The following is a 16,768-nucleotide window of genomic DNA, read 5'->3' on the forward strand; positions in this document are numbered from 1 at the left end:
TTCTTTTTTTTGCATATATTGGATTGCTATACCCTGTGGGGAATTCTGAATGGTCTGGACTTAAGGATCATGGAAGAATCTATATTTTAAAAAGGAAGTATTTTTTTTGCTGTATATATCACCTGTTTATCACCTTATATATTGCTAAAATACTGCACCCACCCCAGGCGCCGTTGATAAGTTATATACCCTGTGTTTACAAATTCGATTGTATTTAGGAGTTGGGAATTCTCCTTTTTTTATAACTTTGTTCGACAGCCAAAGGGAGCGCAGAACCGGAGATACTTACTATTTGTCTTCCATGTCAAATGCAATGAGTTTTAAATAAAAAGTGTTGATAAATAAGAAAAAAGATTATCTGCCATGAAGACTACAATTTCTAAAGGTGAAGTTCTCCTTTAAAATGAAGTTGCATACAGATGTGTACTCATACACCTAGGGATACATTTACTAAAGTGCATGTGAGATGCTCGCGCGTCCCAATCCACTGGAGTTCCTCTCAGCCAGCACTCACCAGCGGGAACATCCTGCCGGGCGGTGGGAGTGAATGAGAGGGGCTCCATTTTCCTGGAGACCTGTTTGACCGGTGCTGCTCAGTGTCTCTGCCACTGCCTGCGAGAGAGGAGGGGGGCCCGGTGGACAGAGACTGCACCAGGACACCCCTGTCAATAAGCCCCTGATATATAGAGCATCGGCTAACTTCCCTCAAAAATAATTTAAGACATAATACTAGTTTCATCAAACTGATTTCTGAGGATTATGATTTATCTAACATCGTCATACTTAAGTCATTTGTGAAACTGGCTCAGGATAAGCTGATTTCGGATCATTTGGGATAACTACTGGCTTTCATTAAGATGCCTTGTATTTTGGGTTTAGTGTTGTTTATAGACCAGTTTATATTTTTCTTTAAATTGATTAGTATTTCTATATTGTAAAATAATCTGATTGTGGAGCAATCTAGCGGTGAGGACTGCGCTTGTTCGCAGATAATCACTAGTCAGATACACGCCTCACACATCCTCACCAGATCCACAATGACATTATTGGACATTTCAGGTCATCTGGTGATTTGGAACCAGTTTAGTCTGAAACGTCTCAATCCACAATCTGAATCCGGTGTGTACATAGCTATATACATATAGAACACAGATATGATCCAGGTAACATGGTGGGTAGATAATGCCCCAGGTTATTACACAGTGGAATCAATTTAAGTATAACCACAAGTAACCACAGAGTAGTATAACTGCTTAGCTTACGCCTAACTACATATGTCCACTATGCGGTACAGTATCTCATCTGTGGCAGGCTTGCTTTGCAGCAATGCCAAAATGGGGCTCAGCCACATATAGTGGGTCTGGGCCCAGTGCACAATGAGGTGTGACATACCCTCTTTTCTAGCATGGAACCCCCTTCTTTCCTGCCCAAAATTCTTCAGTGCAGTGCCAGATCCCCACATAGGCCCTTATTCTGGTTCACTCGCTAAGGCAAATTCCTTCTCAAATGGACAAAACCATGTGCACTGCAGGGGGGGGGGGGGGCAGATGTAACATGTGCAGAGAGATAGTTAGATTAGGGTGGGGTTTTACTTAAAATTGAGATCTATATTGCAGTGTAAAAATAAAGCAGTCAGTATTTTCTCTGCACAGAAACAAAATAACTCACCCAAATCTAATTCTCGCTGCACAAGTTATATCTGCCCCCCCCCCCCCCCCTGCATTGCACATGGTTTTGTCCATTAAAGAAGGAACTTGCCTTTATGAGTGACCCAGAATAAGGGCCATTGTCCGTTCACGTGCGCAGTGGTGAGATGGTCATTTCATACCAATATTCTGTCAGGACAAAGTTTCAGGATGGTGAGACTGGCCACTAAAATTAAGACTGTGCCACTTAGATGGAGCAATATGATGATTTGGCTAAGAATGTAGCAGTGGATGCAGTGGAAAGTCAAGTCAGCAATGGGGCATACAGTATGTATCAAAGCTTGGTACAACATAAAGCACCTACCATTCAGCTCCTAATTGTCATAGGCTATTTTGGAAAAATAACAGGTGCTAATTTGTTGATACTTTATTTCTTTCCACTTTTTCTCTCTTCAAGCTTTGATACCTATGCACTAACATTTGTAAACTTAGAACCGGAAATGAAAATGTAATTTTTGGGTTTTATTCGTCTTTGTGTTGACTCCCTTCTTCACTCTTTGAGAATGTTACACACATATTTAGAAATGGACCTGCATTGGTCCTAGCCTTATTGAACCACTATTTCTTGAAATTTTTTGATATTCTGCCACTATTGTACATTGATTTAAACACATTTCTATTTCATTTCAGCTCCCAAAGAAAATGAAGAACGAGTATTCAGGGAGCGAGTGGGTCCCAGGAAGCGGCAGGGAGCTGTGCGACGTAGAGTCCATCAAGTCAATGGACACAAGTTTATGGCAACTTATCTTAGACAACCAACGTATTGTTCGCACTGCCGAGATTTTATATGGTAAGATGGTTTCAGCTGTTATTTGTTATATAATGCTGTAGTAGGAAATGGTCCATCTTGTTATAAATCAGCAGCTAATGCTTATTTTCTATTTGCAATCTCCGACCACTTTAACCTACTGGAACGGACCATGCAATTCAAATCATGGTTAATGGACTTCCTCTAGGAGTCATCTGCAAAGTTTATTTATTTCAACTACTTACATTGGTATACTTCACAGCCTAGGATACCACATATATTCCTGTATACTTATGTGGAATCTAAAACAAAAGAAAAAGGGCATTGGGGTATTGATCAGAGGAAAGGAAATACATGGGCCAATGGGGTTTAAAGCTGAGTAATTGGCAGATTGGGTTTAAAGTTGATTAAAGGGAAGATGGGGCATAAAGCAACGAAAAGGGCAGTTGGGGCATAAAGCAGAGAAAAGGGCAGATGGGGCATAAAGCAGAGAAAAGGGCAGATGGGGCATAAAGAAGAGAAAACAGAAGTCTCAGGTTCGGTTTGATGTTAAGGCCCATACACACTGGGTGACTTTGAGCTGAAAGCCGCTCAAAACAGCATGTTTGAGCGGCTTTCAGTTCAAAGCCGCCCAGTGTGTATGCCACAGCGAGGAGCGGTTAGCGCTGTTGCATGCTCCCGCATCATCGCCGGGAAAGCCGTTCCTTGTAAATGATTGCTGCTTTAAAAAAAAAGAACTCGGCAGACTCGAAGAAAATCCTGCACTTCCGGCAACTCAGAAGCCATTGCATTTAGTGCTATTGTATTGGTTTAGCACTGTCATTTGCCTTATGGTGTGGATAAGAATACGGGATCTGCTAAGAAGCAACCACTGTACAAGCGATTTTCTAAATTTAACTTAGTTGTAGGAAGTAGGACAATAACAGATTATGACCCTGAGACCAGTAACTTTGATTCTTAGCTGAACAAAACATCTCATTCTAGTTTTTGATACAGTACGTTGTTGTTTTTTTAACTATCTATGGACACAGTGGAGGCAAACAGGACATATTCAGCTTGCTGTGAGTGCATTCATTGCACTGAAATGGATCACAAGCATCACGCTTTAATTGGAGGAGCAGAAATCTTGATCTCATTGTTTTTAAAAATAACCAAACTATAAATCATAAACTGCCAACCAATCAGCCTCTAACTGTTATTATTCAAACACGACCTGTAACATGGCATCCAGGAGCTGATTGTTTGATAATTTATCTCTCTTCAGTTTGATACTCTCCATGGCTTTTTACTATACATCTCCCCCATTGTAACTAAAAAATGTAGAGTCATAGTGGGTGACATTTAATGGGATGCGATTTTAGCTTTTTTTGGCGATATTTTCACCCAAAACATCAGTTTTCGCACTTTTTCACTGAAATCGCAAACTTAATGAGATGCAAATTGCGGCAAAAATTTAGCATTTTTGGTGCGAAATCGCACATTTTTAAGTGGCAATTTTTAGTACCGCCGTAACTCGCATTCAGATATTTTCCCATAATAAAGTATACAAATCGCATATTTAATGAGCTGCGAATTCGGGAAAATGTGTCTAAAAATCGCCACACATGCAGACCAGGTTCTGACAGGTGAATTTGACAGAACCATGCACAGATCATTGAGATTTGGTCATGGTTCTGTCTTAAAAAATGTGTAAAAACTCCTGAGCATAACCAGCCCAGGCTCATTGAGCCGGACCTGGTTCCAAAAATACAGGGGACAAAAAGCGTAGGGGTCCCCCATATTTCTGAAACCAGCCCCAGACTATTGGATTGGTCTTGGTTCCAAAAATCTGGAGGACAAAAAATATGGGGGTCCCCCGTATTTTGAAACCAGCACCGGGCTCCAACAGCCCTTGATGTCATGCCACAGCTGGGATGCATTCAAAATCCCGACAGGGTCAAAATCCCGAATGGGTCAAAATACCGACAAGGACAAAATCCCGACATTTAAAATCCCGACAGGGTCAAAATCCCGACATTTAAAATCCCGACAGGGTCAAAATCCCGACATATAGAATGTACAGGTGAAACAGTCTACATGACTTTCGGTCGACAGGTGCGAGGTCGACATGGGTTTTTTCACTGTTTTTTGAACCGGCATGTGTCGGTATTTTGACCCATTCGGGATTTTGACCGTCGGGATTTCATACCGAATCCGCCACAGCCATGTGACACTTTTTACATAAGGTCCCCCTGCCATACCATGAGCACTGTGGCTGGTCAGCCTTGGATGGGGTACCAGGGGGATTGGGAACCCCCCCCCCCTCAATAAAGGGGTCCCCCCCCCCCAGGCTTCACCCATCCAGGGCTGAAGCCCCGGGCTGTGGACGCCGGCCTGATAGGGTTAAATCATTTATACCAAACATTGCTTTATACCGGTGAACTACAATTACCAGCAGGCCTCCCCTGCATGCTGGGACTTGGCGAACTACAAGTCCCAGCATGTGTGGCATTAATGGGCCTGCTGGGACTTGTAGTCCACCTGTAAAAAGAATGTAAAAATAAAACACACACACAGAGAAAAGTACAACTTTATTGCGCACACACAACTCAATTTTACTGTCAAAGGCTGACCAGCCGTGGTTCTCAAGGTATGTTATATAAAAAGTGTCCCCTGGCTGTGGCATGACACCGCGGGATGTTGGAGCTTGGTGCTGTTTCAAAATACGGGGGACCTTCAGATTTTTTGTCCCCCGCATTTTTGGAACCAGGAGCGGTCCAAGAGTCCGGGACTGGTTTCAGAAATATGGGGGACCCCTACACTTTTTGTCCCCAGTATTTTTGGGAGCAGGTCCAGCTCACTGAGCCCGGGGATGGTTATGCCCAGGACCTCGCCCATTATCGCACTTTTTTTGCAGAAAATTTGCATCTTATTAAATATGCCTATTACGGGAAAAAAATGGATTTTTAAAAAGTTTGATAATGTGTGATTTTGGAAAGTGACTAAAAATCTCATCCCATTAAATGTCACCAAGAGTCTTGCTCTTTTAATAACAAAAAAGCAGATAAAGGGGCTTATGTAATAGTTTCCGCGCTGCCATTTCGGCTGAATTCCAGCGTGTCAATCATTTAAAAGGTAAAAACCAACCTGGTTCTGCTTTTAAATGATTGCTGCTTTTAAAATTCAGGAGGACACACTGGGATTTCCCAGGTTATTACATTATCCCCATAGTATGAAATTATACATTTGTACATTGAAGGCAGCATTCTAACTAAAAAACATTACCAGAAAAACCGGGTATAATTAGAAGTTAAGATCATTACCATTTTTTGAGTGTTGGATTTTTCAGGTTGCTGTTGATGGTTTATACTGTAATTATGCAAAATTTCCACAGTGTGATGGCACTGCATTGGCAACCACAGTCACATGACACATTTATTTACTTAGATGGCATGTTGCTATGGGCAACCAATCAGAATCTACTTATTTGTTTAGCACCTTCTATAAAATAATGGATCGAATCTGATTGGTTGTCCAATAGAACTCTGATCTTGGTAAATAAAACCCACAGTGAACACGGAGGTTGTGGAATGCTTCTTTGATCTTTGTCTGCACTGTGTAGCCATCATCCTCCCACTAGGCTTCACATATTAATCTACAGGAGCTGCATCTCTGAACTGCCCCCCCCCCCCCAAGTTTGCTACGCTGTCATTCAGCAGCAGAAGAAGCTGTAGCAAATGCAATCCACTATGTAGCCTATGTCCTAGGCACAAATATCATTGGAACATATTCCAAGTCACACTTGCTTGATCAGGATGAAGAATGAGCCATGAAATACCTTTTGGCTATAAGTCAGTAACCCTGAACATGCACAGTGCATGTGCAGGTGAAAATGTGCACAGTGCATGTAATGGTGATATGTAAAGTTCCATACACAATGGGCATTTTTACCCAACGTCTATGTACAACGAGAATGGGGAAAATCGCTGGGCTGAAAATAGCTTAGTGCATACACACTGGACGATTTTCACCCGTCTAAGCAAAATTCCCTTGGGATGGACGGCTTTCCATAGCAAGACACTATGGAAAGCCATCCATTCCGTTGCTCATATCTTGGTAACACCAACTGATGAGCGTCGATGACCAGCAATGATGCGAGAGCGCACATTGGTGCTCATCGCCGCAGCATACATACTGGGCGGTAAAACCGAGCTGCTTTTGGCTCAAAGTCACCCAGTGTGTACGGACCTTAAGCCTTTAGTGATGTTTGCAGCAGAAATAGACACAGCTAATGATTGCAGATACGTTCTAATGGGCTTTGAGAAAATAGAGAATTTGCATAGCACTTCTAATATGTAAACCTGCACACACGTACAAATCACTAAAATAGGATAAAAATTGTTTATTTTAACTAAGGCTGCAGATAGTAAAAGCCCTAAAAATACATCGTTGTGATCGGCTATAAATAGCTCCTTTGCAGTATTTCCTTTTTGTAAATGGTCATAAAGAAAAGAGGAGTCACCTCCATTGTCTCGTGGTTCTCCATGAGCCCGGCTTCCTCCCAATAACTCAGCTGAGGACTTGGTGGAATGCGGTAGCGATCTGTAGGAAGGCTCAAGGGCAAAAGGGTCAACCCATACAGCAAATAACCGCAGGCCCTAACAACCATATAAGTCTCCAGTCCTCCACCTTTTCCAGTTCATCTAAATAAAATCTGTAAAGGTCTTTCTCTCTCATAACATTTATTATTCATTTATTTAACAGTTTCTTATATAGCGCACACATATTCTGCAGCGCTTTGCAGAGTATAGTTGAACACTCACATCCGTCCCTGCCCCAATGGAGCTTACAATCTATATTCCCCACCACATGTACACACACATACATTCATTTTTTAGGGTTCATTTTGTTGGGAGCCAATTAGCCTACCAGTATATTTTCAGATTGTGGGAGGAAACCGGAGTACCCGGAGGAAACCCACGCAATACGGGGAGAATATATAAACTCTGCACAGTTAGAGACATGGTGGGGATCAAACCCATGATCTCAGCTCTGTGAGGCAGTAATGCTAACCACTACACCATCCGTACTGCCCGTAACATGCAGGTGAGATCCAGCCAGTGGCACAACCATGGATGCAGAGGATACAGCTGCTAAGGGGTATGGACTGCCTACAGGGTCCACAACTCTCACTGCACTCAGTCACACACAGATATTTTCTGTGGAAGAGACATGCATGTTTATGGTCTTGGGCTAACACACACCAAGCAGGGTCGAGGATCGACCACGTCTGAACAACTTGCTGAGGGCAGCGGAAAAGTGTAGGGTTGAGCCTAAATGAAAGCAGAACTAGGGACCTAATTGGACCTGGGTTATTGACGGATCTTTACGTCACCAACCCAGGTCGACGTCCGTTGTGAAAGGGACACCCCTGGTCGAGCAACCCGAGAGTTAAACCCTTGTCACGACCAGGGTTCAACAGGGCTCTGACCTTGGTCAATGTGCAGTGTGAACGGATAACCCAGGTCGAGCGACCCGGGTTCACGTTCACATTATGGATGAGGCAGAGCTGTCAGCTACAAGCATTGCCTCCTCTCCCACCCCCCTATGACTCACCGCCGCTGAGCCCCACCCCTGTGTGTCATCACCGACCCGGCAATAAGCCAGGTCGGTACAAAGAGCTTTCAGACCGCAAATGCTGAGTCGCTCTTGTAAAGGACCCGTGTTCCTATACTGGGTGGGACCCGATATTTGCGGTCTGAAAGCGGTGTAAGATGGGACGTTGCCCATTGCATGACTAGCAGGGAAGCTAGAAGTATTCTTTATAGACCGTAAAAGTGTCTGAAAAAAGTTAATTAACAGTTCCTATAACTATATTTCTAAAAAGAAAAAATTACAACCATTACAGTATGCACTTTATTGTGTTATCAGTACCAATTAGTAATGTCATTGTTTTTTACAGTACAGTAGGTTATTGTTGTTTGTAGTACACAGTCAGAATGTCAACAGTGGCCCTTATTCAGATCTGATCACAGTCCAAATTTGTTCTCAAAATGGGCAAAACCATGTGCACTGCAGGTGGGGCAGATGTAACGTGCAGAGAGAGAGTTCGATTTGTGTGAGTTATTTTGTTTCTGTGCAGGGTAAATACTGGCTTCATTATTTGTACACTGCAATTTAGATTTCAACACACCCCACCCAAATTTAACTCTCTCTGCACATGTTACATCTGCCCCACCTGCAGTGCACATGGTTTTGCCCATTTTGAGAACAAATGTGTACTGCGATCAGATCTGAATAAGGGCCAGTGTAATGATCGGTGAATGCCAATGGTAGTAATGTTATTTAAGGCATTTTAACCATGTTGTCATTGTAACATTAAAACATGGTAAAGCATTATGTATAAAATGATAATGCCAATATACTTTAAATCCTTTTAATAGCAATAATAATATGATGCCGGCATTCTCTTGTCATCCCTACAATGCTGATATTCTGACTGTCCATGAATCATACCAAACCCATTTTATAAATATTTATATGTATTAATAAAGATTATTTAAACTTTTGCATTGGAGTCATTAATCTGTATCAAGGTTCTGTTTACAACTGAATCAGTTCCTGAGTATAATTCCTGTATATGTCTGTAGTTACCGTGCAGTCTGCCATTCTTATTAATATAAGTAACTGAATATATCTATATATCTAATTTTTGTCTCTTTTTACAGGGGCGTAATAGGGAAACAGGGTTACCAATGTCAAGGTAAGAAATATTTTGTATAAATACAAAGAGGATCACTGTGGGCCTAATTTTGGGCCAGTTGGTCCTGTGCCCATTGTGGCAAAGTAAGATGGGTGCCATAGTGGTAGCAGGCACCTGCTGCATCACCATACAATGCTATCACTGCTGCTTTCAAGGAAGCGACTCCAAACACATCTTTATTGCCGGATCGCTGACGTCATCCAGGGGGCAAGGCCGAGCATCGGCACATCAGGCAGGGGCAGGGGAGGAGGCATCACTAAGGTGATGCTGCTTCCTGCTCCATAGAAGTGAACGAGAGCTGGGTCACTCAACCCGGGTTACCTGTTCACACTGCTTAGCAACCCGAGTCGGATTGCCGGGTTTCTGGACCAGAGATATTCAACATGGCCCTTTCACACCGCACGCCAACCAGGCAACAGCCTGGGATCGGTGTACTTTTCCCAAACATTCATTTTTTTTATGTGAATGTTATGATGGTTACTTTAAGCCCTACTATGTTATATTATTGGGATTTAAGACAAATCCTTGCTGCCAGCACTCAGATCCAATGCAACATGTAACAAGCAGAAGTTGCTACATCTGTTATACTGATTTATTACTGCTTTTGTGGATTGAAAATTTATAGCTATGGGCAAATGTTTTGAGAATGACACAAATTCGAATTTTCATAAAGTCTGCTACCTCAGTTTTTACGATGGAAATTTCCATATACTGCTGAATATCATGAAGAGAGATCAGATGAATTGCAATTAATTGCTAAGTCCCTCTTTGCCATGACAATGATTTAAATCTCAAAAACAAGATTTTCACTGCTTTTTTTAAGCCCTGCCATAAAAAGAACCAGCTAGGATCATGTCAGTGATTCTCATTAATACAGGTGAGAGTGTTTATGAGGACAAGGCTGGAGATCCTTCAGTATACTCATACTTAATGAGTTAGTTAGAATAATAGACTGGAAGCTTTAAAATGAGTGGTGCTTAAAATTTGTGTTGTTTTCTCTGTTAACCATGGTTACTTGCATGGAAACTCATGCAGTCATCATTGCTTTGCACAATAAGGGTTTCACAGGCAAGGATATTGCTGCTAGTAAGATTGCACATCAATGAAACATTTATGGGATCATCTAGAATTTCAAGAAAATATGTTTAATAGTTGTGAATAAAGGCCTAAAGGCACGCAAGATCATCCATCAAACCCGATGACCATCTGGACTGGTGTCAAGAAGGCCAGCAAAAAGCCACTACTTTCCTCAAAAACCATAAAGGACAGACTGATATTCTGCAATCGGTACAGGGATTGGACTACTAAGTACTACGGTAAAGTCACTTTCTCTGATGAATGCCCTTTGTTTGGTGCATCTGGAAAAATGCACATACAGATGGAGCGCCTCTGCGCCGGCAATCGCCAGCGCAGGCATGCTGGCGATCCCCGGGCAAGGACCAGGGGCACTCCATCTGTATGGAGAAGGAAAGGGGAGCTACCATCAGTCCTTTGTCATGCCAACAGTACATCATCCTGAGACCATTCATGTGTGAGGTGGCTTCACTTATTTCTCTTTCAATGGTCCTGGTGACACAGCTCAACACTGGGATGTAGGAGGGTCCGAAGGAGCCAGGCACCTATCCTAAAGCTTTAGAGGGTAGGCTCCTCCCCTACTGCATCCCTGGACTCTTCAGTTCGTGTTAGGTGCCCACTGGAGTGGGTGCTATTCTAAAGGGCTGCGGGAGCAGCCGAAGAAATAGAGTAGTTAGGGAATTTTTATTGTTTTATTAACTTTCACCCTAGCTAGGTAGGCACAGTGTGAGGATTCTCATAGTGAATCCTCACACTGCTAGCGCAGCAGGAGCTGACAGAATCGCGTCCTGTCAGCTCACTGTGCACAGGGGAGACGCTGTCTGGCCTCCCTGTGCAGCGCTTTTAGCCTCTTTTAAGAGGCTGCCTGGGCTCCGGAGCATCCTGAAACCGGCTCCACGTTTAGGTGGGGATCATGGGGGACAGGCGCTCCGTGATGGCGGCGGCCATTTTATGCGGAGCTTACACGCTGAGCTCCTGATTGAGAGGACAGCAGCGCTGTGACAGGCATGTTCCAAGTGGTCCCCATTCGAGGGGGAGACACTGGAACTAGGAAATCCTACCTAAGGAGCGGCTGGCTGGGGGTGGTTGGCGCCAAAAGGTCACGGACCCCGCAGCAGCAGGGACTTTTTGTCTCTTCCTTCACTCTGACTTTGGCGCCTTTCAGAACGCTTGCAGCGGAGCTGAGCTGGCTAATTGATCCTGGCAGAGTGACTTGGATTTCCTGGGCATCGCTTCCCCGCAGTTGAAACCAACAGACAGCTAAGTGACTGGGTGCATTGCCTCTGTATAAACGCTTGTACATTGTTTGCACTGTGTATACTGATAGTTATACATTTATCGCTTACATCATGTCTGAGCATCAGGCTGTGGTTTTGGGGGAGGGAGCCCTTAGTGCACTGAGCGCGTGCAATGTTTGCACACAAAAGTTTGTCCCTGAGCAGATGGCCAAGGGGGGCTTATGTATTACTTGCGCTGATGTGAGACCCATGGGCAGTGAACCCCATAGGGCTGAGCAGAGTGAACCTGCGTGGGCCAGTGCCCTAGGCAGGTCAGTAAACGCTTTGGTGCAGCTTCTAGACAGGCAGAGTGATGTGTTGGTAGAATCACAGAGACCTATGCCATCATCTCAGCAGTCTTCTGGCTCCTTGCCTCTTACCCAGGCAGATCCTGCGCTTATTCAGGTGATGCAGGATACTGCAAAGGGGATCAACAGGTTCAGTGAAATACTGGACAAAATGGATGATGTGGCAGGGACCCCTAAAAGGTCTTATGCTATGCCTACTGTGGTAGATGAGGAGGAGGGAGCGTATACTGACACCCCCTGGGAGGGTGATGATTTTGAAGAGACCTCTGCTGCTGGTATAGAGGATCTTATTATAGCTGTGAAACAGGCTTTAAAACTGTCTGTGGAGGATAAGACTCCTGTTAAAGGTGTTTTCAAGCGACAGCGGAAGGAGGCTGTTACTTTTCCTTCAGATGAGGGGTTGCAGGAATTATTGGAAGGGGCTTGGAAAACCCCGGATAAGAGGCTACAGATGCCTAAGAGATTCCTTAGTCTGTACCCCATGCCAGAGTCTCATGCTGAACTCTGGGAAAAGGTGCCTGTTGTGGATGCTTCAGTGGCACGTTTATCCAAAGCTACGGTATTGCCTGTACAGGGCGGTGCTGCTTTTAAAGATTCTGTGGATAAAAAGCTGGAGGGAAACCTCAAGGCTATTTTTGAAGGGGTGGGGTTTACCCTACGCCCCCTTATTGCTTCAGCCTGGGTCTCTAAGTCCATGATAGTGGGCTGGTGAATTATGCACCATGCTGCAAGCTGACCCTGGTGCTTTGCTTATAGCAGAGAAGATTAAGGCTGCTGCAGAATATGCGGTGGAAGCAGAGGAGGAAGCTCTTAAAATGGCGACCAGAGTGTCCACAGTCTCTATTAATGCCAGGAGAGTGCTCTGGCTTAAGGCCTGGGAAGCAGACAATGAGTCCAAGAAGGCCCTAGAAATGTTAGCTTTCAAGGGAAAGTTGCTTTTTGGTTCTGAGCTAGAGGAAATTATAAAGCAAGCCACGGGCGGCAAGAGTACATTTCTGCCGGCCCCCTCAGCAAAGCAGACATCCAGATTCGCTGCTTTTAGGCCGTCCTTTCGGCCCTCCCCTAGAGGTGGTGCGTCCTTTCGAGGACAGTCTTTCAGGGGAAAGTTTCAGGCCTCTAGGGGCAAAACTCAAAGGTCCAAGTTTGGCTCCTTCCATAAGAAGCCTGCCTCCAAAGGAGAGGACAAACCCTCCGCATGACTGTCAGGGGATAGGCCCGACAGTGATAAAGGTGGGGGGGCGTCTCACACATTTCAGGGACGCATGGGCTTCTCTAGACCAGGATTCCTGAGTCTTAGAGATTATTACCCATGGTTACAAAATCCCTTTCAGAGGGTTGCCTCCGAAGAGGTTCATCCTCACACCCGTGCCAAAACAGGCGCTCCTTCGCACAGCTCTTATGAGAGCGGCTCATTCCCTTTTGGAAAAAGGGGTGGTTATTCCGGTTCCCAGGGCAGAGTGGAAGAAAGGCTTTTACTCCACGCTGTTCCTGGTGCCCAAACCAGACGGGTCTTTCAGACCAATACTAAACTTGAAATCCTTAAATGTCCATCTATGGGTAGACCATTTCAAAATGGAGTCTTTAAGGTCAGTACTCCTGAGTCTGGACCAGGGAGAATTTTTGGCGTCCATGGATGTCCAGGACGCATATCTGCACGTTCCCATTCACCCGGAACATCAGACCCTGTTGAGGTTTGCTATAGGAGACCTGCATTTACAATTCCGGGCGTTACCCTTTGGGCTAGCGACCGCGCCAAGGGTATTCACAAAGATAATGTCAGTGATGGCGGCGGTGCTGAGGCTCAGAGGAATCACAGTAATACCCTATTTGGACGATCTCCTGTTCAAAGCATGGTCAGCAGCCATGCTACAAAGTCACTTGGCAGAGGCCATCAGTTTTTTGCAGGCTCACGGCTGGATTTTAAATTTACAAAAATCTCAGTTGGTACCATCACAGAGGCTTCAATTCTTGGGAGTCATACTGGATACCCATCTCCATCGGGTTTTTTCTCCCGGAGGTAAAGGCCAGGGATCTGGTCACTCTAGTGCAGGAGATTCTCAGAGCTCAGAGCTTGTCAGTATGGAGGTGCCTCAAGCTCCTGGGGAAAATGGTGGCGTCATTCGAGACGCTTCAATTTGCCAGGTTCCACTCTCGGGTTTTCCAATGGAACATTTTGTCGGCCTGGTCAGGAAACACTCTGACCATGAAGGCGGAGATGATAGTGCTGTCTTCGGACACTCGAGACTCCTTGAAATGGTGGACAGAAGTAGATTCCCTTCAGTGGGGTCGGTCATTACAGACCTGGGACTGGTTGGTAGTAACTACCGACGCCAGTCTCAGGGGCTGGGGGGCAGTAGTCCTGGATCTCAGGCTGCAGGGCCTGTGGACGGCAGAGGAATCAGTGTTACCAATCAACATCTTGGAGCTGAGAGCTGTCTGGAAAGTGATTTCCTTGGCGGGAGACAGGTTACGGAACCTCCCTTTGAGGATTCAGACCGACAATGCCACAGCTGTGGCGTATCTGAATCACCAGGGAGGTACACGCAGCAGATTGGCCATGTGGGAGGTGTCCAGAATCTTCCTATGGGCGGAACAGAATGTTCCTGCTGTATCGGCTATATTCATTCCAGGAGTGGAGAATATAGAAGCAGACTTCCTGAGCAGGGAGGAGCTCAAGGAAGGAGAATGGAGCTTACACCCTCAGGTGTTTCACCAGATCACTTTGATGTGGGGAACTCCGGATGTGGACCTGATGGCATCCAGGTTCAACCATCAGGTGCCCAGGTTTTATGCCAGAATGAGAGATCCGCTAGCAGAGGCAGTGGATGCCATGACTACTCAGTGGAAGGGAGATCTTCTTTATGCATTCCCTCCAGTTCCAATGTTAGCGAGACTCTTGAAGAGGATACAGGACCAGAAGGTTACGGTGATCCTTGTGGCCCCGGATTGGCCAAAGAGGTCCTGGTACTCGAGGCTTCAGAGGTTGTCTGTGGACTCATGGCGTCTACCTCTGAGACCAGATCTGTTAAGACAAGGCCCATTCAATCACCTGGATTCCGATCGATTGATTTTGACGGCCTGGCTATTGAAGCCGCCATTTTGAAAAGGAAAGGGTTTTCTGACGCAGTAGTGCAGACTATGATAAAAGCCAGGAAAGCTGTTTCGTCGGCAAATTATTATAGAGTCTGGAAGACTTACATTAGATGGTGTGAGAGGCGAAAAGCTCACACATCTCACTTCAAGTTATCAAGAATGTTGGAATTCTTACAAGATGGGTTTTCATCGGGCCTAAGCCTTCAATCATTGAAGGTGCAGATTTCGGCCTTATCCATCTATTTCCAAAAAAGAGTAGCCATTTTGCCGGAGATTCAAACTTTTTTACAAGGGGTATCTAGACTGAAACCCCCTTACAAGCAACCAGTAGCGCCTTGGGATCTGTCACTGGTTTTGGATTGCCTTCAGAAGGCACCTTTTGAACCTTTAAGGTCGGCTGACTTTAAGTTTCTCACGTGAAAACTAGTGTTTTTGTTAGCAGTAGCATCTGCTAAAAGAGTGTCAGAGTTGGGAGCCTTGTCATGCAAATCTCCCTTCTTAATTTTTCATGATGACAGGGCTGTTCTGAGAACAGTGCCTCAATTTGTACCGAAGGTAGTCTCTGCCTTCCATTTAAATCAGGAGATAGTTCTACCTGTGTTTCAACCCCCAGAGGGTTCCAAGAAAAGGGACAAGTTGAAGACTTTGGATGTTGTGCGTGCCTTACGCATATATGTGGACAGAGTGAAGAGTGTCAGAAAGACTGACACATTATTGGTACTGTATGACGTACACAAAATTGGTTGGCCTGCTTCTAAGCAGACTATTGCTAGGTGGTTGCGATCTGTGATAGCTTTTGCATACACCAAAGTGGGTAGGCCTGTACCGGCCAGAATTAATGCGCATACCACCAGGTCAGTTGCCACCTCTTGGGCGGTTCGACATGGGGCCACAGCTGAGCAGGTTTGCAGAGCTGCCACTTGGTCATCTGTTCACACATTTGCCAAATTCTATAGATTCCATGAGTTCGCGTCGGAGGACGCATCATTCGGGCGAGCAGTGCTGAGAGCTGCAGACCTGAGCGTACCCTCCCAAAGGACCGGCTCTGGAACGTCCCAGTGTTGAGCTGTGTCACCAGGACCATTGAAAGAGAAAAAGGGATTTTTGTAAGAACTTACCGTTCGAATCCCTTTCTCTGATATGGTCCTGGTGACACAGCGATCCCTCCCTTACGCTCAGTAAGTATGCCAGAAGTTTCATGATGTTCATGTTAAAATGGTTAAAAGTTAACAGTTTCTGTTATAAAATGTGCATATAATATGTGCAGGCGTTTGTACTGAGTTAATGTATTCCAGTGGCTTTGAAAGATTGAACTGAAGAGTCCAGGGATGCAGTAGGGGAGGAGCCTACCCTTTAAAGCTTTAGGATAGGTGCCTGGCTCCTTCGGACCCTCCTACATCCCAGTGTTGAGCTGTGTCACCAGGACCATATCAGAGAAAGGGATTCGAACGGTAAGTTCTTACAAAAATCCCTTTTTTCAACTTTGCCTAAGAACACAGCCATGAATCAAGGGGTTGGGATCATTTGGTCTATTGCATTATGGTAGAAAGTCATTAGGTCGAATCCATTAGGTCGACATGCTAAAAGGTCGACATGATTCTAGGTCGACATGGGAAAAGGTCGACATGATTCTAGGTCGAAAGGTCATTAGTTCGACAGGTCATTAGTTCGACAAGGTCATTAGTTCGACATTGTCTATGTCGACATTCACAAGGTCGACATGGGGTTTTTCACTGTTTTTTTACCTGAATGTCAACACAGTCGACATGGACACAGTTTAAAGTGCACTGCATCCCCTCGCATCGCTCGCTGCGCTCGCT

General features: G+C 44.9%; 1 protein-coding gene across 1 annotated transcript in view; it reads left to right on the top strand.

Moving 5' to 3' along the window:
- PRKCE (protein kinase C epsilon) overlaps positions 1-16,768 on the top strand; it is a 316,511-nt gene that overhangs the window by 168,592 nt on the left and 131,151 nt on the right. The window contains exons 3-4 of the mRNA XM_083175726.1: positions 2,337-2,496; positions 9,162-9,196. Coding sequence (XP_083031852.1) covers positions 2,337-2,496; positions 9,162-9,196 — 195 coding nt within the window. The remainder of the gene's footprint in view (positions 1-2,336; positions 2,497-9,161; positions 9,197-16,768) is intronic.

The sequence above is a fragment of the Crinia signifera genome, chromosome 3 (genome assembly GCF_055691185.1).
Source record: "Crinia signifera chromosome 3, ASM5569118v1, whole genome shotgun sequence".
NCBI lineage: Eukaryota > Metazoa > Chordata > Amphibia > Anura > Myobatrachidae > Crinia > Crinia signifera.